The sequence below is a fragment of the Rhinatrema bivittatum genome, chromosome 1 (assembly GCF_901001135.1).
Source record: "Rhinatrema bivittatum chromosome 1, aRhiBiv1.1, whole genome shotgun sequence".
Lineage (NCBI taxonomy): Eukaryota > Metazoa > Chordata > Amphibia > Gymnophiona > Rhinatrematidae > Rhinatrema > Rhinatrema bivittatum.
In genome coordinates this window covers 649,762,171-649,789,878 of record NC_042615.1, presented here as the reverse complement: position 1 = coordinate 649,789,878, position 27,708 = coordinate 649,762,171, and the positions used below count along the sequence as shown (strand labels likewise).

The 27,708-nt window shown below is 45.9% G+C and overlaps 1 protein-coding gene across 2 annotated transcripts in view; it reads right to left on the bottom strand.

Annotated features, from left to right (window-relative positions):
- The window catches only part of LOC115073954 (carnitine O-palmitoyltransferase 2, mitochondrial-like), a 267,341-nt gene that overhangs the window by 82,023 nt on the left and 157,610 nt on the right, over positions 1 to 27,708 (bottom strand). The window contains exon 3 of one of the 2 annotated variants that reach the window (XM_029572960.1): positions 20,985 to 21,091. The exons of the other annotated variant lie outside the window; for it this stretch is intronic. Coding sequence (XP_029428820.1) covers positions 20,985 to 21,091 — 107 coding nt within the window. The remainder of the gene's footprint in view (positions 1 to 20,984; positions 21,092 to 27,708) is intronic. 2 annotated transcript variants of the gene reach the window in all.

Sequence of the window (27,708 nt, the reverse complement as noted above, 5' to 3'; positions counted from 1 at the left end):
GACACATGTGGTAGATTGGTGGTAGACATCTGGACTCTTGGAAACTGTCACTGCCAGAATATCCCTGATCCCTGCATCACACATTGATGAAGACTAATACTGATACTTTCTGTTCTTCACCCACTGCACGTCCTTGGAACTCTTTGATTCTGGTACTAAAAAAGCAGAAACCTGCACTTCCTTTAGGTGCTTAGTGTTGAGAGAGATCGATGCCCCTTTGTTGTTGATGCACCCAGTGCTCAGTGCAGCTCCTGGCTGAGTCCCTTGATGTCAATGCCTCCGCTGTTGATGGACCAGATTTAACTCTCCCGAAGAGCTTTTCCATGCACTCCAACTGGGAATGATTATCTCTAGGGGTCATCTTCTCACACTGAAAGCACCAGTGGATGTCATCATCCCCCAGGCAAAGCATACATCTATCATTGCACTGGCCTTCTTATTATTTATTTAATAGTTTTCTATACCGATTTTCGAATGGACATCATAACGGTTTATTCCTGATCCCCCCAAAACTCTTTTGGGGGGGATCAGGAATAAAATTAACAAGGTAAAATGAAACGACTTGATGCTAAAGGAAAACCTGCAACCAATGCTGCTCAAAGCACCAATGTCTGAACATCACATGGCTGGCAAAAAAACATGAAAACAGCTAAAACACTTAAGAGGCTAAATGGGCGAGGCCTGTGAAAACCAGCTTTTCTGGCAGGAACAGGAAAAGTCTACTGTGACTGCGAGGCTCAGCAGAAAAACTAAGATCGAAGGGGTCCCGTGCAACGTGTAGCATGCACAGCCTGACATGTGTCAGGCTGTGCATGCTACATTAAGCATGCTGAAAGTGTTTAGAAGCTTTGAAGAAATCTTCCCACACCTCACCCATGTGTGAGGACTGACATCTTGCTGTCCTCAGAGAACATCTGTTACAGGTAAGCAACTTTGCGGTTGGGAGTTAGGAGAATGACATGTCAGGCTATTAAGAGGCTTTTTACTTGAGGACTGGGGAGGGAGGACTGGGTCATTAAAGGCCCCTTTACGTTTGCTCCACAGAAAATGGAGACTGGCCATTGAAGGCTCCTTACATGAGAAGGGTGGTGGAGTGAGGGGAAATCCGCCATGCTAACTGTTCCTTTCACTTCAGGCCAGTAGCTAGTATGAATCCACATAATCTTTTTTAAGTTTAGTTGAAAACTGTTAGCATGCCAAGTTTGGTCAACAAAAATCTAACATGCAAAGGGTTAAATTTAGTGCAAACCATGTCAATTGGTGTTTTTACAGATTCACACATAGATAATATGGATGCCTCAGGAAAAGTCACATTGTTACTGGCTGCGATCACCTTGAGTGTTAAGGGCATGCAGGAGAGGCTTTTAGCTGCCTACTTCACCAAGCCAGATAAGTCTAGCTTGGAGTCTGAAACCTAGGAAAAAGGCCAGGGACTCGTGCAGTGTTTCTCTTGATGGTTAGGGCTTGTCTAAACAGCCTTCAGCTGCTTTGACATGAGGCTCCATCACGTGATGTTATCCCATGTGTTAGGGATAAAAGCTTTAAATAGCCTGATCTCCTCACCTACCTTGGACCAAATGAAAAGGCTCTCTAATGGCCTGGCATGGCACAAGGAGATCAGGGTGGGAGAGAACTGGCCTCCTCCTGCTGGCACATTTAAAAATGTCATTTGCTAACCTCTTAAAATACTTCATTACATGCCATCGGAGACCTTTTTACTTGCAGCAATCCATGGGTGTGGGCTGGCAGGTCATTTCAGGCCACTGGATACCCCTTTATTTGTGGTCCGGGGTGGAGTAGAAGAAGGAATGGAGAAGAGTGGGATTGGGTCATGTAGGCCCTTTATTTTTGGTTTGGGGCAGGAGGGAGTCCAAAGGGGTACCAAGGTACTTTCATTCTGTATGTGAGGGCCATTTAACATTTGGAATTTGAAGAGTTTTCTATGTGAGAGTAGAAGAACTTCCTTGCAAGGTAAAAAATTAACACCTGGTCCAAAGAAGGAAGTCAAATATTTATCCTTTCCAAGTCCATGGAAAATATCAGGTGTAGAGAACACACCATGTTTTCCCATGAGCCTAGTAAATTCTAATTTGTATATGATGCACCCTGATTTACATGCAGATAAGCAAAAATTTTATCACTAACACATTTAGTATACTGATAGACTGCCTTGACATGATTGTTAGAAACTTACTGCACAGCATGCACAAATGACCTTAGCATGCAAGTTAAACTTGATTATAAGTCTATGGAAAAAATTCTTAGCACAGAGGTTTCTAAGAACAGTGTAACACTGATTTCAATAATAATAAACACAACTTACATAGTGAACAGTTGGCAGTTATCAATGAACGACCTATGTAAATAAAATAATAAAGGCTACTGTTTAGTGACAGTAAAGTGATAGCAGAATTGCTTACCTATAACAGGTGTTTTCCAAGGACAGAAGGACATCAATCCTCACAAGAGGATGACATCATCCAACAGAGCCCAGCCTGGAACTTTTATGTCAAAGTTTCCAGAACTTTAACTATGCTTCACTGAGCCTGAACCAGGAAGTCAATATACCACACGACCATATAGAGGTCCCTTCAGTCATGTACCTTAGCATATATAACTAAATCGAGGAGGCAGGAGGGTTCTGCTGTCCCTGGAGAACACCTGTTATAGGTAAGAAACTGCTTTTCTGAGAACAAGCAGAATGGCAGTCCTAGGAGGAAGTAGAGTTGGGTTCTACATCTCATACAAATTCTGCAGAACAGACTGGCCAAACCTACTGTTGTATTGGCCATCCCTATCCAAATAGCAGTGACCCATGAATGTGAGAACACCACGTTGCAGCTTTGCAGATCTCTCCTATGGAGACTGATTACAAATGAGCCAATGACACTGCCATGGCTCAGAAAGCGTAAAAGTCTTGACGTGGCCCACCTGGGTATAACAGAAGGTAATGCAATCTGCTACTCAACTGGATAAAGTCTGTTTGGCAATGGCAATCCCCACATTTGTTGGTGTCAAAAGAAACATCAAGCTGGGTGGACATTCTATGGGCTTCAGTCTGCTCCAGGACATGTAGCCTGGGAAAAAATGTTGGAAGGAGGACTGGCTGGTTAAGATAGAATTCCTCATGTGAAAATAACCTCAGTAGCAAGAATTTTTTTAACTTTTAGCAGATAAAGTTTGTAGGCCCTTCATGACCTCAGCTTGCAAATAATAACAAGCTGTATAGACCTCTGGTCCACTTTATTATAATTTATTTGCAACCTCACTCTGAGTAAAAACACTTTTTGTAGATTTTTATCTTTTTAGTAAAAAGTCATGAAAGTCCCCGGGGCAAATAGATCATATCCAATAACTTGACTCAAGAACGAGAGCACCACCGTATAAAACACTTAACTTAAATGTCCAATCCATACATCACCCCAACATGGCCATGTTTCGATTGCACTCTGCTTCAGGGGGTCTTCACATCCACTTTCATCATGCTCCCTGTAGCCGCTGATCTGCTCTTAGCGTCTTGATCTATCTCCGACCCAGACCCAGATCTGTTGCGTCGGAGGTGGACCCTTGGGCCGAGGTGGGGTTGACGCAACCCGTAGGGGACAACCTACAGGTCTCTACCGTTGGCAGGTGGAGTGGTCTAAAGGTAGAGGCCTCTGGAGCTTCACCAATACCAGCCCTTGTTCCCTGCGGGTTAAGCCTTTGGGTGCCGGGGCCGGCAAGACTTAGGTGGGCCTCGAGGTTGGTTAGCAAGAGAGATTGGTTCAGCCCAGCGACAGCAGACGATAGGTGACGTAGTCCTATCCTGGACTGGGTACGGTACTTAGGTGCCAATGGAACAGAGATTAGCTGGGGGCACTCGAGCAAAAGTAGGCCGAAGCCTACTAAGTCCATGTCCAGGGAATAGGCTAGGAGAGACATCAATGACAGGCTTGGATCAGGGCCAGCGGCAAAGAGGAGGTTGTGGCAAGCAATGCTGAGTTCTGAAATCGGAGAAGTCAATAGCGTAGTCAGGCGTAGCAGAGGTCTGGGTCTGGAGATAGGCAATAGCGTAGTCAGGCGTAGCAGAGGTCTGGGTCTGGAAATAGGCAGTAGTGTGGTCTGGGTCTGGAGATAGGCAGTAGCATAGTCAAGCATAGCAGCGGTCTGGGTCTGGAGATAAGCAATAGCATAGTCAAGCAAAGCAAAGTCGATATCCATAGAGTCAGTCAAAAACATAAGAGTAGAAATGAAGAAGACAGGAACCAGGAACAACAAAGGTCAGGAACGAAGAGTAGAAAAGATTCTCTAGCAGCGAGTACTCGAGTAGCAAGGAGACCTGTTGCAAAGGCAACGCTATGGAGCGAGGCCTGAGATTCAATACACTGGAGAGTTTGACATCATCATCCGGGGCTGAGGCCAGGTTCCCACTGCGGGCCCTTCATAAGGATCAGTGATGGGCACGGCGCGGGTAGTGACGTCTCTCCACGGACCACGCAGAGAGGCCCGACGAGCAATGGCATCTTGACCTGCAACACTGGGGACCATGGCGGAGCCAGAAGCACCGGGGGCTGCCCAAGGTTGGAGCTGGCGGCACATTGCCGCTAGCGAGGAGGAACCAGGAGCTGGAGTTCGTGTAAGAAGGTGAGGGGGCCGCACCACATGTCTGCCACAGACGGCACATGTACCAGTACCCTCCACTTTATGCCCCCCTCTTGGAGGTCGGGGTTTGCCCGGATGGGCACGATGGTAATTCAGGAGGAGAGTTTTGTCCAAGATGTTCTGAGCTGGTTCCCACAAATTCTCTTCGGATCCGTAACCCTCCCAGGAAAGGAGGTTTTCCAACCGGCGGCCCCTACAGCGGACGTCTAGGACTTCGTGTACCTTGTACGCCGTATTGGTTTCTGCCACCAATGAGGTGGCTCAGGGGCTTTCCGGGCAGGCCAAGATAGAATCACAGGTTTTAAGAGCGATACATGAAATATATTATGTATTCCCAGCATAGGAGGCAGCCGAAGCTGGTATGTAATGGGTCCAATGTATCAGGTAACAGAGAAAGGACCAATATATCTAGGGGCGAATCTCTGGGATGGTATTTGAAGTCAGATATACCAAGTACTTAACCAGACTTTCTGGCCAGGGAGGAATTCAGGAGCCGAGCAACATTGACTGTCAGCAGTTCTCTTGGCCCGCGAAGCAGCCTGACGCAAGCGGAGATTTGTCTGCTCCAATAACGTCTTAAGGGCATCCACAGTAGCCTGTGCCGCAGGGGATGGCACTGATAGAGGTATGGACAATGGTGGTCGTCGTTGTTTCCCATAGACAACTGAGAATAGTGATGCTCCAGAAGATGTGGTGATGTGAGAGTTGTGAGAAAACTCTGCCCAGGATAGGAGGTCAGACCAATTGTCTTGGTGGTCATTGATGTAAGCGTGCAGGAAGGCCTTCAAGGAGCGATTCATTCGCTCAGCTTGCCGTTGGCTTGGGGATGATAGGCACCCGTTAAGCTGTTGTTAATACCGAATTTTCGGCAGAGGGCATGCCAGTATCTGGCAACGAATTGAGGACCTCTGTCTGAAACAATGTCCTTGGGTAGGCCATGCAGTCTAAAGATATGGTGGAAGAATAAACGTGCCAGCTCTGGAGCAGATGGTCCCAGTAGAGGGACGAAATGGGCCATTTTTGAAAATCAGTCTATGGTTACCCATATTATGGTGTGACCCTTTAATGGAGGAAAATCCATGATGAAATCCGTAGACAAGTGAGTCCACGGTTCTTTGGATGTTGGAAGTGGTTGTAGAAGACCCCAAGGTCGACCGATGGGGGTTTTTGCTGTGCACAGATGTTACAGGATTCGACATATGTTTTAGCATCGGAGACCATGGTGGGCCACCAGAAGAACTGCTGGAGCAGTGCTAAGGTTCGTGCTCATCCTGGGTGACCAGCAAATTTGGAATCATGTGCCCAGAGGAGAACTCTTTCTCGGAGTCGTCGGGGCATGACCGTCTTTCCAGCAGGAACTGGGTGAGTGGCAAATAAAAAAACACAGGCCGGGTCTATTATATGAGTAGGTTCTTCTGGAGTGTCTTCAGGCTCGAAGGATCGTGATAGGGCATTTGCCCGGAGATTTTTGTTGGCTGGGCGATAGTGAAGTTCAAAATCAAATCTGGAAAAAAAAAAAAGGCCCATCGAGCTTGATGGACGTTGTGTTTGACTCAAATGTTCCAGATTCTTATGATCGGTGAACACTGTGAATTTGTGTTGTGCACCCACTAGCCACGGGCACCATTCTTTGAGAACCAGTTTTATGGCGAGCAGTTCACGATCCCCTATGCTGTAATTTTGCTCTGAAGATGAAAATTTACGGGAATAAAACAGCAAGGAACTATGGTACCAGAGGTGGTGCGTTGACTCAGGACTGCCGCAGCCCCAATGGTGGAGGCGTCAACTTCCACTAGGAAAGGACGATTTGGGTCAGGATGGTGCAGACAAGACCCTTTCTGGAAGGCTTCCTTCAGACAATGGAAGGCTGTGACGGCCTCAGGAGGCCAATTTCGCGTGTCTTGACCTTTACGAGTGAAGGCAGCCCACTGCCGCTAGCGAGGAGGAACCAGGAGCTGTAGTCTGTGTAAGAAGGTGAGGGGGCTGCACCGCGAGTCTGCCGTGGACGGCACACGTAACAAATTCTTACTGAATTGGAGAAATGTAGAAGCAGTTTTTGTGTGGGGCAAGAGAAAAGATTTAGGGCCTTCTGCTCACACCACAAGGTAAGTCTCTTCCATTTAAGTCCATAGGACTTCCTTGTGAAATCCTTTTTTGAAGCTAATAGAACCTGAGACTCATTGTCAAATAGATCAAGGGGTTGTAAGATTAATCTCAAAACAATCAGACAGTGAAAGCTGAGAACCTGAATTTGGAATGGCGAACCTGCCTTGATTTTTTTTCCCTGATTGAGATCTCCCTAAGGAATGGGAATCAGATCTGTCTCAGTCAAAAAAGGGCTATGTGAATCATGGTTGCCCGGTCTTCTCTCAGCTTCAACAGTCTTCAGGACTATCGGTATTGGAGGATATAGGGCAAAAGTATCTGGGCTTAGGTTGCCCTGTGTCTGTTTTCTGGAACAGAAGAGTTGAGACTTCCTATTCAGAGAGGGCGCAAACTGATCCACTGCAGGAGTCCTCCACTGATGGAAAATGTGTTTTGCTACCCCCAAGTCACCTCTAGGGACAATTTGTGTGGTTCCAGGATTTGACTCAATCTGTTTGCCAGAACATTCTCCACAATTGCCAGATATAAGGTCCTGAGAATCATCCCTTGAGAAATTGCCCAGTGCCATAGCTGGACAATCTCCTACACAGGAGGTACGATCCCATGTCTCCCTGTTTGTTGATGTAAAACACAGCAATATGGCAGTCTGTTTAAACTAGAAATACTCTGCTGGCTAACCAATCTCTGAAAGCCTTTAATGTGTACCAGGTCATTGCTGAATATGTGGATCCTTGGACCGAGATAGATTTGGCACAACCTGCAGGGAGGAGCCCTACAGGTCCCCACTGTCGGCAGGCAGAGTCGGAAGAGGCAGAGGCCCAAATGGAGCTTCACTTTTAGCAGTCCACATTTCCCCAGGTTGAGCTTTAAGGTGCCGGCAAGTCTTAAATGGGGACCTCTGCTGATGGTCGGGAGGTTTGTAGAGGTCGCTGGGCCGGAGCAGATGTAGTACAGGCAAATCTGGAAGCAGGCTGGGGTCAGTGGCAGATGACATTTAGAAATATCCAGGAGGTAGATGCAATGGCAGGCATGGTTCAGGAATGTCCAGGAGGCAAGCTGAGGTCAGTACCGGGTATCCATCTGAAGGGAAAGGCAGGGTGGCTAGTCAGGGCAGGAAGGCAAGCAGCAGAACAGGTGGACAGACAAAGAAATGTGGAAAACTGAAGACTGAGGAACTGAAAAACTGACCAGAGGAATTGAAGACAAACACAAGGATCAATGAAGATGAAAGTAAGAAATACTGGAACTGAAGACGAAGACAAAGAACTGGAACTGAAGACAAAGAATGCTGAAGCAACTCGCACTACTAAACAGTAAGGAGACTTGTTGTCGATGCATCGGTGGAGTGCCAGCCCAGGCCTTTTATAGGCCTGAGGAAATAATGTCATTAGGAGGCGCCGTCAGCTGTTTCCTGCCGTGGGCCCTTGAAGTTGGAAGACATTGAGCATATGCATGCCTAGAGGGAGCCAGAGTGAGTGTCGGAGGCATCCTGCTGCATTGCAGTGTCCTCCTGCATAAGAAGGAAGGGAAGGAACATTGAGCGGGGCCCGGCCCAAGGTGTAAGTGTGGCTGTTCGCAGAGAAGCCGTGGGCCACTAAACACAACAGTCATGCTTAGCTCCATGAAGTTTATCTGATGAAGCATTTCTTGAGCAGACCAAAGAACCTGGGTGCAGAATCACTCTACGGAGTTCCCCACTGCTGCATCACCATTTTCCTTGAGGGCTTCTCCCCTAAGATCAAGGATGAGCTTCCTGCTCAGGACCTCAGCCTTCTTAGAGGGAATTATCGGGCTCACCGGGAAGACTGACAACGATCCCAGCAGAGAGCACGCAAGGTTCACACTCTGCATAGAAACATTACTTTGGCACCCCAGATTGTACACAGTAAGAACAATTTGGTTCGGAGAAATTTGGAAGGGTATACTGCTGGTCAGACAGGAATTGTCCCACCACCAGGACAGGGAGTCCCTAAGCGGCTGCGTGATATGGATGCTCTCCCATAGAGCCCGAGTGGCTTGTAACCACTGAGATCTGAGGGTCCATTGTGCTCTCCTCATGTGGAGATGTGCCAAGGGAGTGATATGTACAGTGGATGCCAAAAGGCCTAAAAACCTCAACATATCCCATGCTGATGTCTTGTGACTCATCTGAATCCTTTACACTGCAAATATCAAGGTGAAAGCCCTCTGTTGTGAAAAGAGAGCTCTTGCCCAAGTTGTATCTAGCACAGCTCCAATAAACTCCAATTGAGATAATGAGCTCAAATAGGACTTGAGGTAGTTAGCAACTAATTCTATTAACTCTAACAACTAGATGGTCTTCCATATTGACTCTGTGGTATCTGCTTGCTTTGTGCTCTTGAACAACAAAATCTCCAAATAGGGATACATATGCATCTCCAGCTTGCATAGGTGCACCACCACCATGGCAAGGCATTTGGTGAAGACACGGGGTCTGATGATAGGCCAAAGGGCAGTACACTGTACAGGAGATGATAGTTTCCCATAACAAATGTTAAATATTTCCTGTGATGGTGTAAGCATCTTTGAAATTGAGAGAGCATAGCCAGTTCCTTTTTGAAGGAAAAGGATTACGGTGCCCAGGGAAACATCTTGAAGTTTTTTCTGTTTAGAAATGTGTTCAAGGCCCTTAGGTCTTAAGATGAGATGAAGTCCTGTTTTCTTTGGAATCAGGAAATACTTGGGATTACGATTTCCACCCTCTTCCTCTCATGGAATGGATTCAAGCACTCTGATCTCTAAGACGGAGGAGAGCTCCTTCTGAAGCAGTTCCTGATGCAGCAAGTGAATCCAACTGGATATGGAGGCCAATTTGGTGTGAGACCCAAAAGATTCAATTTGTACCCTCTACATAAGAACATGCCATACTGGGTCAGACCAAGGGTCCAGCAAGCCCAGCATCCTGTTTCCAACAGTGGCCAATTCAGGCTATAAGAACCTAGCAAGTACCCAAAAACTAAGTCCATCCCATGCTACTGATGCTAGTAATAGCAGTGGCTATTTTCTAAGTCAACTTAATTAATAGCAGGACTTCTCCTCCAAGAACTTATCCAATCCTTTTTTAAACACAGCTATACTAAATGAACTAACCACGTCCTCTGGCAACAAATTCCAGAGTTTAATTGTGCATTGAGTGAAGAAGAACTTTCTCCGATTAGTTTTAAATGTGCCACATGCTAACTTCATGGAGTGCCCCCTAGTCTTTCTATTATCTGAAAGACTAAATAACTGATTCACATCTACCCGTTCTAGACCTCTCATATCCCCCTTCAGCCGTCTCTTCTCCAAGCTGAAAAGTCCTAACCTCTTTAGTCTTTCCTCATAGGGGAGCTGTTCCATTCCCCTTATCATTTTGGTAGCCCTTCTCTGTACCTTCTCCATCGCAATTCTATCTTTTTTGAGATGCGGCGACCAGAATTGTACACAGTATTCAAGGTGAGGTCTCACCGTGGAGCGATACAGAGGCATTATGACATTTTCCGTTTTATTCACCATTCCCTCCCTAATAATTCCCAACATTCTGTTTGCTTTTCTGACTGCTGCAGAACACTGAACCGACAATTTCAATATGTTATCCACTATGATGCCTAGATCTCTTTCTTGGGTTGTAGTACCTAATATGGAACCTAACATTGTGTAACTATAGCATGGGTTGTTTTTCTCTATATGCATCACCTTGCACTTATCCACATTAAATTTCATCTGCCATTTGCATGCCCAATTTTCCAGTCTCACAAGGTCTTCCTGCAATTTATCATGATCTGCTTGTGATTTAACTACTCTGAACAATTTTGTATCATCTGCAAATTTGATTACCTCACTCTTTTTATGATGCTGAGGATCCACACATTCAAATTTACATTGGGCCCATGCTTTACATAAAACCTCTGCCTGCCTCTGACAGGAAGGCCCTCTGCCACAGGTACAAGGATGCAGGCAATGTTCTCCTCAATCCAGTCAAAATCCACCCTGAGATTTGAATGGGTGCTGGCTATGGCTTAGAGGCCCACTGTTGCTTTGGATGAGCATGTGGGGCCTGTTATATCAAGGACCAAGAGGAGGGAGTATAGCGCTTCCTCGATTGGAAAAAGTGCCTCCTCTGTATGCCCTTGGATACCTCCTGGAGGAGGAAGGTGGGTCTGGAGTGGCAATGAAAAACTGCTGTAGCATTGCACAGAGTTTACAGATATGTAAAAAGATTATACCAAGTTTAAGAAAGCCTTGAAGACACATCTATTCCTACTAGTCTTTCCTTCAGATTAGCCTTTACTTGGCCAGCATTACTTAAAATTCAAGATACTTCTACTATTATTTATTTATTTATTTTTGTTTTATACTGTTTTGGCCTCTTATTTGTATTCAAATGTTCTCTATAATTGACCCTCACTATTTTAATTTTAGGGTTCTGTCAATTTTATTATGTTTTAGCGCTTGTTTCTCTAATTTTTACATTTAACATTTTTATCTATACATACATATAGGCTTAATTTGAGGGGGAACGGGGGTGGAATGCAGTTCCAGCACTTCTTTTAAGAAGCAGAGCAGCAGGGTATTCTGCTGTAATCCTTCCTCTCCAGGCAGCCAGCAGGAAAGAGAAGAGAGTTGAGCCTGAAGCACACAGAGAACATCCACTCTGCTCCCCAATGTAGCCCCTCCTCTCCTGTCCCCCCCCCCCCCCCCCCACACACACATACACATTTCTCCTCCTGTTCTGCAGGGACAGAAGGGGAAGGGGTGATACTGAAACAGACACTGCGGAACATAGAACAGCCACAAAAAAAAGGGACTGAATTAGCACAAGTTTGAAAACTGTGAGCAATAATGTGAGCAGTAATGCCAACTGTCAACCCTAGTCTTGATAGATGGCAATACTGCTCACAACTTTCAGACTTTCTGTATGCTAATTCAACCCCCTTTTGTGTCCATTACCAAGGGCTTAATTTCGAGCAAAACAACCCAGAACAGCGTTCTGCCACTTTTTTGGGGGGACCCAAGAAAGCGGAGCAGAACCAGCACTGTAGATCAGTTCTGGCTCCCCTGAAGAAACAGAACAGAGCCAATAGTTGCATGGACTATTTATGGCTCCCCAGCCCTTGGAAGAAGTAAAGAAGGAAAGAGACTGTTGGAGGTGAGAAAAGGGCAGCCACATGGCTTTCAATCAGGGGCAGGTGTGTGTGAGTGAGTGAGTAAGAGTTCACACCGCGCCCTGGTCCTGCCCTTTTGCACAGATGAAACTTGGCCCCACCCATCTCACCTCTTCCACAGTTCCACTTCCTTTCTGTCTACAAATTCAACCCTGTGTGTGTCTGTGTGTATGTATATGTATAATATATGTACTTATACATATATATGTATAAATACAATATTTTACTATTTAAGTTTAATAATTTTATTTTGTGCTATTTATTTTATTATGCTCCTTTATTATTATCATGTTAATTTTATTTTTTTGTACAACACATTGATTTACTTTTCTAAGATTTGTGATGTCTCAAGCATTAAATAAACTAAACTGCTTGTACCTTATTTCTGAAGAAAGCTTTCCTACAACATGGCAAATCCGCAAGTCTTTCCTTTATCTCCGAGGCCTGCAGCCAGGCGAGTTTGCAGGCACCAATCTCCATGGCAAATTCTCAATGCGATCTCAAAAACATCAAAGGTTAAGCAGACCATTTTTTCCTACTCCTTTCTAGTGACGAAGATATTTTGCTGCTTTTGAGGAAGCTGCTTGGCTACCCTCCTGAATCTTCTTCAGCAGTTGCCTCATGTACTGTTTCTTAAAGAGTTGGTAAGAGGCTGTTCAGACATTTAGCATAGATTCCTGAAAAGCTATCCTCTGAAGAGTGTCCAGGGTCCTAGACTCCTTCCCAGGGGCACTGAGGAATGAGTCTTCTGCCTCGAGTGGGTTCGACTATCACAGATTGGTGCGATAGCTGCCTCTTTTCGAATCCAGGAGCCTTCTGGACGAGATACATTGTTTCTGCCTTCCTGTTAAGAGGAGCCACAGAGAGGGGGTTCTCTCACATCCTCATCTGTACCTCCTGATAGATTTTGTAGACTGGGACTCTGATGGCCTCCTATACAATCTGGAGATTGCCCACATGTTGGTTCTGGGTTCTGCCAGCAAATACATGGAATGGCCTCTACCATTCTCCAAACAAATCCAGTGAAGAAGAGATCCTCAGGAGGGGACTTCCTTCTCTTTTGGGAAGCAGAGGGGTCAGACAGGAGATCTGTATGCACCTCACTTCAGAGGTGTCATTTGATCTATAACCATACCCCAATAATAACTCGGTCAAACCCTGATAGGTTGGTTGGTGGTGAAGACACTGACCGATGCTCCATCTGCAGACAAGACCTCAGAAAAGGTGCACCTGTCTGCTTTGTGCTTTGGTCTAGATCCGGGGGATATCCAGTGCACCAGGAAAGCTTTCAGATGGGTTGGAGATCGCTATCAGGGCAGCCAACATCAATCCCTATTCCCCCTTTTGGAACAGGCATTAGCACCAACAGCACTGTCAGCGTGATCTCACCAGACAGGTAAAGGGACTTAAGCAGCAGCTAGACATCAGCCCACACCATGCCAGAGCTCCGAGGCTTTGCACAGCCTTCCCCAAGACCTGCTAGATTTTCTTGTCCAATTCCTACTCGAAGATAGCCAATACCAATACTGACTGGGAGGAAGGAGGGGTGACATCTTTCTGGGAACCCAGAGGTGTACCAGTGGAGACTGCTGTGGTTCCTGGGCAATCTGAGGATGAATTCTAATCAACATGGAATCACTTTGGGGGGTTTGCAGATGCAGCTGGCATTACATTCTGATGGAAACAGATGACAGTGCTTCTGAAACGTTCCTCAATACCCAGTATCGGAACTCCTCGATGCCAGTGCCAAAGAAGCAGAAGCCTTTCCTTCTTTGATCAGGAAAAGCCAAGCGAGAGCCTGTCCTTTGGGGCTCTATCGATGCTCAATGTCAAGGGAACTTGAGTGCTCCCCTGATGTCCGTGCATTCTCCTCTACCAGAGCCAATCCAGAGTCCTTCAATGTTGATGCCTCCAATGCCTATGGATCGGGTTACCAATACACAAAGGGCTTCATCAGTTCCAGGTGAGACTGTAGTCCCTTTGAGATCATGGTTGCACACAGGCAAAATCTCTGGACATCATACGATTCCTTCAGACACATGATACACAATTATAAACTAAAAGTGAATCCTACTAAATCTTGCATAATTATTGATCATTTTGTTTCTCCTACAATGCTTAATAATCCTCATTGAAGAAAACAGTTACTTCTCTTAAGGCCAGTTTCTAAAAAACCAGGCGTGCGCCGAAATGGGCAGATACGCATGTGGTTGGGCTGCGCGTGCACGCGCTGCGGGGATTTTCAAACGCCCACGACCACACACGTATCTGCCCATATGCACAGAAGAACAGGTTTGCGAAAAAGGGGCGGAACAGGGCATGGGCAGTCTGGGACAGCGCCATTAGCCGACTGGCACACAACCTGCTACTGCTCCTGAGAGCAGGTAAGTTTTAAAACAAACAAAAAAAGTTAGCGGGGATTTTAGGGGTCGGGGAGGATAAGGGAAAAGGAAGGCAGATTAGGTAGGGGGTTTAGGACGTTTCCTCCCAGTCCATTCCTTTACAGGAGTGGACTTGGAGGGAAATGGGAAAAGGTCAAGTCTGTCACTGCCAGCATGATGTAAAATTGTCTCCCCTTGAACGCGCAAGTTGGCATTCACGTGCATGTGTGTGCAGATTTTATAACATGTGCGCACACATGGACACTCGCTCGTGGGTCTTAAAATTTACCTTTTAGAGTCCAATTAGACTCCAAGTTATCTATGATTCCATACAAGTATTATTCAAAAATCCTTTGACATTTAATGTTTCATTCGTCGATTGTGTCCACAATTTGAAACTCCTCACTCATGCTCTAGTCATTTTACGAATCAATTATAATTATATTCCAATTCCCTATTCTTAGGTCTCCCTCTTTCACAGCTAAAAAGATTACAAACTCTGAAGAACACTGCAGCTAAAATGATCTACAGTCTGAAGAAATATGACCATGTCTTTCCTATTCTGCAGTCATTACACTGATATCTGGTTACTTGCCGGATTAAATTAAAAAACCTCTGCCTTACCTTTTGCGTTGTTCATACTGGTCTTCATGAATATCTCTCTAAACTTATGATTCCCTATACACTTTTCCATATTTTATGTTCTTCCCAGCAGGGTTTTCTCCATCTCCCTCCTCCTTTTGTTATCAGATTGGCTATCACCAGAGAGTGTTCATTTGCCTATCAAGCCCCTTTTCTTTGGAACACCTTGTCTTTTGACATCTGGGATGAAGCTAACTATATGAAGTTACTGAAAGCATAAACACTTGGCTGCTTTCTCAAGCATATGAATGTTAGCATCCTACAGCAAGACTTTGTTATTGGCCTTCCCAATGATCCACAATATTTTTCTGTTGCCTAATATTATTTGCCTACATGTTTAATTAAGCAGAGTTGCTTACCTGTAACAGGTGTTCTCCTAGGACAGCAGGATGTTAGTCCTCACAAATGGGTGACATCATCAGATGGAGCCCGGCACCATAAACTTCTGTCAAAGTGTGCAGCTGGCAGTTGGTCGAGCCCTAAAAGGCATCAAACCCTGGCTCCTTTCGGACCACCACCGCCGCCGGAACCAGCTCCATTGATGCTCATTCCCTTGCTAGAGAGTCTGGATTTACTGCTTGGTGTCTATCCCAGTACCCTGCTGCCCTCGATGCTGCACAGGGCACCAAAGCGGCCTCTACTGGAAGTTATTCCGGTGGCCGATTCCCCCGATGAGGAAAGACCGTTGGGTTCACTGCCAATGGGGCCCCTGATTCCATCAGTGCTTCTGGTGCTCACAGTGCCACAGACGCCGGCACACCCCTTGGTGCCCATGGCGCTGCCAGTGCCGGCATCTATGCCATTGGGGCTTCTGGTGCCTTCAGGGTCTAGGCCTAGACCCAGCATAAGGAACCCACCCCCGGTGACCCCGGGTGCTTTAAGTGAGGAGGGGAGACATCCCCATCTTGCTCAGAAGACTCCGAGGACCTTCCTTCTGCGCCCTCGCCCCCAGAGGAAAGGTGTAAGTCTCCACTGGAGGACCTGATGTTTGCCGGTTTTGTGAGGGTTATGTCGGAGTCTGTGCTCTTCCAGGTGTTGACCGAACAGGACTCCAGGCATAAAATGCTGGAGATCCTACAATTTGTGGATGCACCTAAGGAGGTTGTAGCAGTGCCGGTGCACGACATTTTCAAGGATCTGTTCATCTGCCTGTGGGAGCACCCCATTTCGGTCCCCCTAGTGAACCGAAAGACCGATGTGGTTTACTTGGTTCAACCTACCACAGGGTTTGAGCACAGTCATCTTCCACATCAGTCTGTGGTGGTGGAATCTGCTCTTGAGAAGGCTAAGAGGGCATGGACCCATGCTTCGGCTCCTCCAGGTCACGATCACAGGACCCTGGATGTCCTAGGTTGGAAAGTCTTCTAGGGATCCATGCTGGTGGCCTGAATAGCATGTTACCAGTTGTATATGAGTTAATATTCCAGGAACATCTGGAATCAGGTTCGACATCTGATGGAATGCCTCCCACAACTGTTTCAGGAAGATTTCCTTAAGGTGATTCAGCAAGGATTGGAGTGTGACAAGAATGAGGTCCGATCCACTTATGATGTCTTCGAAATGGCGGCGAGGGTAGCTGCTGCAGGCATAGGTGCCCACCGCCTGGCCTGGCTTCGAGCCTCGGATCTCTGGCCAGAGATGCAGGAACGCATTGCAGACCACTCCTGTACTGGTGAAAATCTCTTCGGAGATAAAATCAAGGAAGTAGTGGCACAGCTGAAGAGTTATCACGAAACCCTCCAGCACCTGTCAGTCAGCATCTCTGACCCTCAGTCCTCTGGCAAGAAGCCATTGAGGCAGAGTTCGAGGCACCCCTTTTACTGGCCGAGGAAATATTATCCTCCAGTGGGCAGAGCGAGGTCTCAGCGTGCTGTGCCTGGAACACGCATGCGCTGGCCGTGAGCCCCTCAGCCACAACCAGCCGCACAGCAGAGCCCTGTCATGGGGTTTTGACTGGTTGGGAGGGAATTTAAGCCAGCAGTCTGTCCCCGCGACGAACGACCCTCCTGTTGGAGGCCGCCTGCAGACTTTTTCACACCACTGGTGGGCAATCACTTCGGACCAGTGGGTCCTATCCATCGCTCGTCGGGGGTACAAAATGAACTTCCGCAGGGTCCCCTCGAAATCCCTTCCGTGCCCTTCAAGGGGGTTTTCGGCAAACCAGCAAATACTGCGAGTAGAGCTTTCCGCCCTCATAATAGCTCGAGCTGTCAAACCTGTACCACTCAGTCAGCGAGGCACCGGATTCTACTCCAGATATTTTCTGATTCCCAAGAAAACAGGAGGCCTTCTTCCTAACCTGGACCTGGGAGTTTTGAACAGATTCCTTGCAAGGGTACGGTTCAAAATGGTTTCATTGGTGGTCCTGATCCCTCTCCTATGAAAGGGGGACTGGCTTTGTTCCCTCGACTTAAAGGATGCCTATGCCCACATTGCCATCTCTCCCAACCATCAGAAGTACCTCCAATTCTTGGTGGGAGATGAACACTTCCAGTATAAGGTATTGCCCTTCGGTCTAGCATCCGCACCTCGTGTTTTCACGAAGTGCCTAGCAGTGGTGAGTGCTCATCTCAGAAAGCAACAGGTGCAGGTCATCCCCTACCTGGACGACTGGCTCATCAAGAGCCACACCAGGTATGGGGCCTTGCAGTCTCTATTATATCAAGGAGAGTCTACACAGTAACCCGAATAGGAAAACTGTAAACAAAAAAGGGAACTGTATCTTAAATTCAAAATATAGCCTAAAGTGATGGTGTCAGCAAGCCAGACGTTGTAATTCAATCCCGAATCCAACCGGACCTCTAATCATTCACCATCACTTATAAAAAAACTCTTTAATTATTTTAATGTATAGCTTTCTTTTTGTATGTTTTTTTCTTTTCCTTAAAAATTAGTCATCAAGACTTATATAGTTCACTCTATTAATGACGTGAAGACAAGGAATAGTTGGCATTCTCTCAATGCTTAATATGAAAAGACCGCCCAACACGGCCGATGTTTCGCTTAATAAAGCTTCCTCAGGGGCATCTAGATAGACATCAACATAGGAGTGTTCGCCAGATAAGTACTGTTTTCCATTTTACCCCATTAGAAGATGTTAAGACTGTTTCTTTAAATTTTCAGGCGAACACTCCTATGTTGATGTCTATCTAGATGCCCCTGAGGAAGCTTTATTAAGCGAAACATCGGCCGTGTTGGGCGGTCTTTTCATATTAAGCATTGAGAGAATGCCAACTATTCCTCGTCTTCACGTCATTAATGGAGTGAACTATATAAGTCTTGATGACTAATTTTTAAGGAAAAGAAAAAAACATACAAAAAGAAAGCTATACATTAAAATAATTAAAGAGTTTTTTTTATAAGTGATGGTGAATGATTAGAGGTCCGGTTGGATTCGGGATTGAATTACAACGTCTGGCTTGCTGACACCATCACTTTAGGCTATATTTTGAATTTAAGATACAGTTCCCTTTTTTGTTTACAGCCTTGCAGTCTCTCCAATCTTCCATCCGGATTTTGGTGTCTGTAGGGTTTCTGATCAACTACCCAAAGTCCCAATTAGTGCCATCACTACAGCTGGACTTCATTGGGTCCAGGTTCGATATTTATTTATTTTATTTATTTAGTACTTTTTTATACCAACATTCATGATACAGATCATATCATTTCGGTTTACAGGGAACAGGGGGATTTAACATTAACCATAACATTGACATTAACCACAATGAAGAGGTAAAATGTTACAATAAAACAAGGGTGATGGAACTCGGAATATGTATCAAGCCAGGGTGTTTTTGCCCCGGCTTGATATGTATCAAGCCAGGGCGTTTTTGCCCCAGGACCAGGCGCTAACTCTGGTGTCCATGGTGGGGGCAATCTCTGAGTCACCGGGCCTCTGCGCACAAGATGCTGCGCTTACTGGGCCACATGATGGCGACAGTCCATGTTACGCATTTTGCTCGGCTGCACATGAGCATGGTGCAGTGGACCTTATGGTCCCAATGGCGTCAGGCCTCCCAGGATCATCGGGTCTGCATCAGTCACACCGCCACTTCGGGAATCCCTATCATGGTGGGTGATCCAATTCAATCTGGAAGTGGGGATACCTTTTCAGGTCTCATCCTCACAGATCACCCTCACTACTGATACCTCCCCCCTGGTTTGGGGAGTTCATGTTCCAGATCTCTGCACCTAGAGTCGGTGGTCTGCACAGGAAGGATGATGTCAAATAAACGTCCTGGAGCTCCATGCGATCTGGTACACTCTGTGGGCCTTCTGGGCTCACCTCACCAACAAAGTAGTTTTGATTCAGACCGACAACCAGGTGGAGATGTGGTACCTAAACAAGCAAGGAAGCAGTGGTACCTGAACAAGTGGTACCTGAACAAGCAAGGAAGCAGTCCGACACTGACCTGAAGACCTCTGTGAGGGTCCACCTCAGCGCCACTGGGGCTACCTCCGTGGGGCTCACCCCACGGAGGTAGCCCCAACACAGCCGCTGGTGGGCTGCTTCATACGGAGCTTACTACAAATCAAGCTCCCATTTAGGCCACCTGCGATATCGTGGGACCTCAATGTGGTCTTGGCCCACTTGATGTGGCCCCCATTTGAACCCCTGCGATGTTTTGATCTAAAGTATCTGTCCTGGAAGGTTATCTTCTTGGTCGCAATCACCTCTGCACATAGGGTCAGTGAACTTCAGGTTCTAGTATCATACCCACTTTATACAAAATTTCTTCATGATAAGGTGGTTCTGTGTATGAATCCTAACTTCCTTCCTAAGGTGGTGACGGACTTCCATCTCAATCAGTCTATAATCCTACCCACCTTTTTTCCAAAGCCGCAGTCACACCAGGGTGAGCGGGTTCTGCACACCCTGGACTGCAAAAGGGCCCTGGCTTTTTATCTAGAGCGTACAACAGGTCATAAGCAACTCACACAGCTCGTCTCGTTTGACAAAAATCGACTTGGAGTTGCAATGTCCAAGCAGACATTATTGAACTGGCTGGCAGATTGTATTTCGTTCTGCCACTCACAGGAGTTTCTGCAGCTTGGCGGCCATGTCAAGGCTCATTCGGTGCATGCCGTGCAAGGGCTGTGACCTGGAGTTTTCTCCATACTTTCCCCGCACACTACTGCCTGGATAAAGACAGTCAATATGACAGCAGCTTTGGTTAGTCAGTCCCCCGTAATCTTTTTCACTTGTGAAACCCAACTCTGTCTACCTTAAACCCTGGGTGGGATGCAGGTTGTCTCACAGGTTGTCGCAGCATGAGTTGTTGTACACTTTGGCACCCATTAAGTGCTATCTCCTTATAGTTAGGAGCAGCCTGTAGCTACTTATTCACCCATGTGTGAAGATTACCATCTTGCTTGTCTAGGAGAAAGCAGAGTTGCTTACCTGTAACAGGTGTTCTCCTAGGACAGCAGGATGTTAGTCCTCACAAAACCCGCCTGCCATCCCATGGAGTTGGTTTTCGTTGGTGTTTGATATTTATGTTACGAGACTGAAGAGGGACCCCATCATGGACGTGTGGATAGTGGCATGCTTAGTGTGCCAGCCAAAGTTCTAGAAACTTTGACAGAATCTTTCTGTGCCAGGCTCTATCTGATGATGTCACCCATGTGTGAGGACTACCATCTTGCTTGTCCTAGGAGAATGCCTATTCTGATGTGTTTAATTGTTTTTATTGTAAACTGCTTGGGTAATATGTTTTTACAGGTGGATTTTAAGTTTAGTAAATAATAATATCATGAGAATAATATCATGAGAATCAGTACTAGACATAACCCTAGGACACTTGCGATGAACAATCCTGTGACCCAAAAAGCTGAAAGACACAAGCTTAGGAGCAGGAGAGTGAGGAACTGCAACCAGGGCGCTCTGCGGAAAAGGAAAGAATGAAAGGGCTCCCATATGGACATGTGTCCTGGCCAGGTTACATCAGATGATGTCACCCACTTGTGAGGACTCCCATACTGCTTGTTCTCAGAGAATCATATATACCAAAAGCAATATTATAAAAAAAATGACAAAAACAAAACAAACCTGAAATATAACTGGTATGTTTATTCTTTTCATTTTGTTTCACAAGATCGAGGTGCAATTGCCTGCCTATTCCTTTCTGAAACTTTATGGCAATCTCTTCAGTTTTTCTAAAATTTAGAAAATAAGCATAAGAACACAAGAATTGACAAACAGGAACTTTCTGTTTAGGACAGCATCCAGTCTCTAATAGTAGCAACCAAAAGATGTTTTCCTTACAAAACAGAATGAATTAGCCATGATGTGTGGATAATAACATCTGGCAGCACTGAATGAACTCGTGTCTCCCAGCTAGTAGAGCTCTGAGCTCTACTGAACATGTGTAGGAATTGTCACATGGGTATTGCTTCATGAACCTACTCAGTTGATATCAGAGCTAATCCTAACCAAGTAGTCAACTTTCCAGGGAGGAGGGTGGATATTTACTATGGCTAATTCATCCTGCTATCTATGGAAAATTTGTTTACAATAAGCAAACTTGCTTTTTCCAATGTTAAGAAGGCCAAATTAGCCATGACATGGGAAGTCTCAAGCTGACCATTTACCCTGCTGAATGATAAGGGTTAGGCTAGCTGATCCCACTGACAGCACAGGCCCTATTGTAGGTGTCAGAGATGGCGGTTGGCAATCTAAACCTATAAGAATTGCTTTGGCTGTTGATTGTTGCAAGGTCAGTAGCTTGAGAATGAGTGATCTCATAGTTTTCAGGCAGGTCACAGTTCAGAGCAGGAAAGCTTTCTCCTGCAGAGAGTCTATCCATGCTCCAATAAACTTTATTTTCTGTGCCAAAATGAGGTTTGACCTCTCAAAATTCACTAAAACCCTAATTTCTGTAGAAGATGAATTGTTTTGTACAGCGAAGGCAATACTCACTCCTGGGAGCTGGCCATCTCTAGCCAATCACCTAGTTACAGGAAGGCTTGGAAGCCCTGATGATATAGGTGAGCAGCTGCCACTGGGAAACATTTGATATTGATAGTAGGAAGAGTCCATCTTAAAGTAAAGATAATGCCAGTGGGTGGGATGGATAGACATATGAGTATAGGCATTTTTCAGATTCAGAACATACATTCATTCCCCTCTCTGGATGCAGGGATTTAAGCATAAGCAGCACAGGCAATTGCCTCGGGCACCAAATTTGGAAGGAGACAATTACTTAGGCCAAAGAAGAGTCTAATTGTGCCAAAGAATAGCCTGCTCTTTGAATACACTTCAAAGAGGCACTCCTAGGCTCTCTAGGACTCTGGAGGGGAGTGGAGGTAGAGGGACATCACCCACTAACTGATCTCCAGGGTCTCCAACACCCTACTCTCCAATCCTGCCTATAAGCACCCAAATCCTGAATCTGGCCCTTTCTGGATGTAAGGAAGAATCGTGCTGAAGGAATTCATTTTTAATTTTTCTCAGAGTAGGTGTTCAGTTTTCCCAAATCCAGAATAGGTCTCAGCCTTTGGGGATGAGAATATATTGGAAGTAGAATCATTGTCCATGCTGGATCATAGGGACTAGCTTTATCATCTGTTGCTAAAGAAGAGATTCCATTTCAAAGCAGAGTTGTGCTATGTGAGATGGATATGGTTGTCAGTCAAACAATGAGAAAGGGATGGTAGCTGGGAGAAATGCAACCGGTATCCAAACTCCAAGACCTCAAAGACCAAGAGGTCCTTTATTATCTGGCATCACTCTTCCAGGAAGAAATGGATTCTTCCCCCCACTAGAGAGTGTGACTGCTGGAAATTCAGAAGGATCAAAAACTAGGCTCCGGTTTTGGCTGGGTGTGCTGTGTTGCCTTAGATTAATGGCATTCATGCTAACGAGGTCTAGGCAGCAGTTGCTGCTGTTGCTGGGCCAGAAGATGCAGGAGTCTATACCTTGAAAAGGAATGAAAGAGCATCTCTGGAAGTTCTGCCTTTTATAAAAGTAGAAAGAACATCTTGACATGGAGGGTTGCTCAGGACCCATCGGGAGGGATTGGAATGCCATATTTTGTTCTTTAATTTGAGCAACCGTTTCTCTGAGCTTTTCTCCAAATAGGTGGTCACCCAGACAAGGCACATCCTCCAACTTTTTGTGAATATTGTTAATAATTCTGCTAGCTCATAATCAGGCCATGAATTGAGCGCTGATGGAGGTAGATGAGGTACATATGACATGACATCAAATGATTCATAAACAGAATGAAGGAAATTTCATATGCCACCTTCTGCATCCAAAAGAGGTTGAGGATAATAATTTCTGACTTCCGTAGGTTGAATAAATATTTTAAATTTTTGCAGGCATTTATGTAGATGCTGTACCATATAAAATTGATGGTCAGCAAAATGAGCAGTCAGCATCAAGCTTTGGAATACTTTCTTTACAAAATTGTCAAAAAGTCGGTCTCTGGTGGTGAATTTGAAGAAATCCATCTTTTCTTTGTCTTTTTTAGTGCAAATTCTACAACAACGGACAGATGAGGCAGTTGAACCAGGATAAACCAGGTGACTTTTGCACTCTATATATACTATCAGTACAGGTACAGAAAAGCAGAATGTAAACCAAATAGTAAATAAATAAATAAATAAATAAATAAAATAAGGTCTAATTTTCTTATTGCAAGAACACAGGTGATAGTTTTCCACAGTCTCATTTGTAACTCATTTAGATTGTTCTGAACTGGATGAGACACTGTTTCTAAGGGGGTATCAAGAATCTGAAGAAGACCCAAGACTTTGTCTTTTCATACATTCACTCCAAGTATGGTTCCCACCTTTTCTATAAATTTAAAATAAGTGAGGTCTTCCAGGGGAGAATTATGCTCAGGAGGATCCAGAAGCAGGTCAGAAGGTATAATGAGGTTACTTACCTCTAAGAGGTGTTCTGCGATGGACAGCAGGATGTCAGTCCTCACATATGGGTGCCATCATCCAATGGAGCCCGTACAGAACTTTGATTTCAAAGATTCTAGAGCTTTCAGCATGCTCTACTGAGCATGTGCAGCTGTAGTCACCTCCCTGCCTCCCAGGAAGAACCCCTCAGTCCATGAAAAGGCTAAGACATGTAGAAACCAACTCTCAAGGTAGGTGGGAGAGAATCCTGAGGACTGACATCCTTCTGTTCATCAGAGAACACCTGTTACAGGTAAGTAACCTTATCTTCTCCAAGGACAATGTTGATTTGGTGGACCCTAGGCCCAGACAAGATTGACCCTACCGGTAGGGGCAATCTCAAAAGGTCCTCATCGTCGACAGGCGGAACTGGTCGGTGCGGAGACGCAACTGGACCTTCAGCAATACCAACCCTCATTCCCCGCAGGTTGAACCCTTGGGAGCTGGAGCCGGCTGAACTTAGGCGGGGGGTCTCCAGTGATGAAGAATGCTATGGTGAGAGACAAGGACGTAGTCAGGCAGACCACAGTCGAGACAGGCGACGATCAGCAGAGGTCCAGAGACGTTCCAGGGGTCGAGGCAGGCAGACAGAGATTATGAGACGTTCTGAGGTCAGGGCAGGCGGCAAGCAGAGGTCAAGCAGACGTTCCATGGTCAGGGCAGGAGGCAGTAAGCAGAGGTCAAGCAGATGTTCCAAGGTCGGGGTTGGCAGAAGACGAGCAAAGATCCAGAACATGTACCAAGGTCTGAAGCCAGAAGACAATCCAAGGAGAGGAGTCAGGGACACGAAGTCAGGAACACAGCAACCAGCAGCTCCAAAGGAGTTTGACCTGTTGATGAGGTGTCTGCAGATTTCCAGGGCCGGGATTATATAAGCCCCTGGCTCTGAAGTCATCACGGTGGGCCACAGGCATTTCCCACCACTGGCTCCTTAAATGCTGGAGAGCAGCGCGCCTAGGGAACAGGCTGGAGACCGCACACCGGACGGTGTCCTCATTGTAATGTGCTGAGGAGCGTGGCGGGGCCAGAGCTGGAGGAGGCCTGCTGGAAACGCCAGCTGGGATTCCCCGCCACTACAAGGGAGCCGCAGGAAGTCCCTGCCGCACCGATAAGTGGGACTAGCCACACGGCCAACTCGTGCAACAGACAAGCAGGATGACAGTCCTCACACATAGGTGATATCTCAAGCCACAAGTTGTCCAAACACAAGAAAAAGGAAGAAAACCCCAAAGTGCAAAAGGCACCACCTGAGTGGTTGGCAGAAGAAACCACTCTAGCCCCCTTTTCTTCTTTTTTAATTTCCAGGTAACCAAGCCTAAAAAATGGACTGTAGGAGGGAAGGAGTTGAGTTCTATACCTCAAAGAGACCCATAGGACAGACAGAGTGACAAACCCCATTGTGCGCCAATGATCCCTGCCAAAGGCAGGAGTGTGATGTGAACTTGTGGCGAGAAGCCCACTTTTCTGCACAAAGACCAACATGGTCATAGCTTCTGCACAATGAGCCCTGACATGCCCCACTAGACCTAGGTCCTCCTGGGGACAGAAAAGGGCACAAATAATTATCCAAGAAAAAAAGATCTCTTGGACCAAGACCACACAATTGTCTCCAGAGTCAGAAAGACAGCCAAATAGACAATCTGGTGAAGCAGAGCCCTCCAGAAAGAAAAGTGTGGATCACTAGCATCTGAAGAGCAAGAACAGATTGCTTAAATATAGCTACACCTGATGTTCGGCTTTAAGGAACAATGGGCATAGAACCCAAGCACTTGCTTCGAAGAAGTGGAAAAAGGCATCAAGGTTTGTGGCAGACCACACCTGCTGAATGACTACAACAAAAGACCTGACCTCTTAGGGCAAATGAAGAAGAAGCACGAAAGAGCTACTCCTCAGTGGAAGCACCATGCCAAAACCCCAAGCATAGCAGTGAGCTTCAACTGAAACCTACCCAATCTAAGCACTCATATGACAGGCATATCCTCCCATCCAGCAGGATAAACCCATGTGAAAGGGAAAGCACATTGACTTACTAATCAATGCACAAAAAGCCAAAGACATTTCAGCCATGATTCTGGCCAAAAGTCCTTTACCTTGAAGTCATTCGCTAAGACAACTCCCTTTCTTGACTTGATTTCTCCCCGGATATTCCGACTGGAAGTCAGAAGAAGTGAAGAAATACAAGGAGGCAGACCCCAGAGCTGCAGGGACAAAGATACCCCAATCTTACCAAACCCCTGCTGAACATCCAGTCGGAAAGCTTTGACCAAGTCTGATTCAGCCCATAGGTCCAATCTCCTTTCAGTAGACAACTGGCAGCATAAACTGAGAGAGTCAAATAACACTCAATACGAACTCTAGATTCCAGTCAAGGGTGTAAACATCCTAAGGAAGAAGTCTGGAAGCCTCTCCACTGGAAGACAGAAACAGGAATGCTGCAAGGGCCATCCTCTGTGGAAAACAAGACCCCTTCTCTGACCTGGGGACCCTGAGAGTCCTAGATTAGGTTCAGTCTGACCAGTAGAATAGACTGCTCACCCACTTGGTCCAGGACTTCAAAACCTACTGCTAAAGATAACTTGTTCTTCAACAGAGGAACCTCATGGGTATATGAGCTGGAAAAAAAAGACATCTGCATGAACAAGGACCGCATTGTCAGCCAAGAACACCCACCTGAAAGAGATGACAAGCAACTGCAATCTGGTTGTGGGGCCTCTTTTGTGAAATTCTCCATCCCATAAAGCATGCAGTCCTGGGTAGGGTAAGTTGCCAAAGAACCTCTGCATAACTCAGGTACCCGAAAAATATGGGTCTCACACCTACATGTACATATGCCATTTAGGATGCAGAAGGGATGGAACCATCTCCTCAATGGTTAGAGTCCCTCCAAAACGTGACACTGATTGGTCAGTGTGGTCACAATTCAAAAACATGCATATTTTGCCCAGAAGGTATCAGAAAAAGCACTTCTCTTACACGGAAGAAATCCTTATTCACTGCTGGGGAATAGATTCCCACAAGAGGGAATCAAATGCCAATACTGTGGGAAGCCAGAGTTTGGAATAATTCTCCTTAAGCAATGAGATATCTCAGCAGCACGAAGCACAAAGTGATGGAGTGCTTATCCCTGATGGGCTCCCAGATCCAGTGGATACAGAGAATGACCAAGGAAGAAAACAAAACAGAATAGATGCCAAAATGTCCGTAAGAGTGCTTTATTTAGATGGAGACGAATTGTATTAAAATTGCCCGACTCTGGCCGAGTTTCGCCACCATATGCGTGACTGCCTCAGGGGCTGTATACGTATAAAATCAAATTATCAAATTGAAATGGCAAACTGTATACATACGTGTATACAACGTGGAGACTGTTTCCCTCTCATGCGCTTTCAAAAGTGTCCGATAAAAAGCACATATACAGTTTGCCATTCCAATTTAATAATTTGATTTTATATGTATACTGCCCCTGAGGTAGCCACGCATATGGTGGCGAAATCCGGCCAGATTCGGGCAATTTTAATACAATTCATCTCCATCTAAATAAAGCACTCTTACGGACATTTTGGCAACTATTCTGTTTTGTATACCCTCATGACTTTTATAGATTACCTTCCTTATTGTTTTCTGGGTCCAAGGAAGAAAACAGCCACTCAGAGGCAAAGCCACCCTGAGAAGGGAGAATGAAAACAACCCCTTCCCTGAGCAGAAAACAAGACACCAAGAGAGAACCTAGTAAAGTTGCCTTTCAGTAGCCAATAGCCATATTTCCTATATCCCAAGGGGGCTGAAGATATTAACTTTAATTAGGTCGATAGTATATTCTGTATATAACCAGACCACTGCCCCCATACCTGTGATCAAAA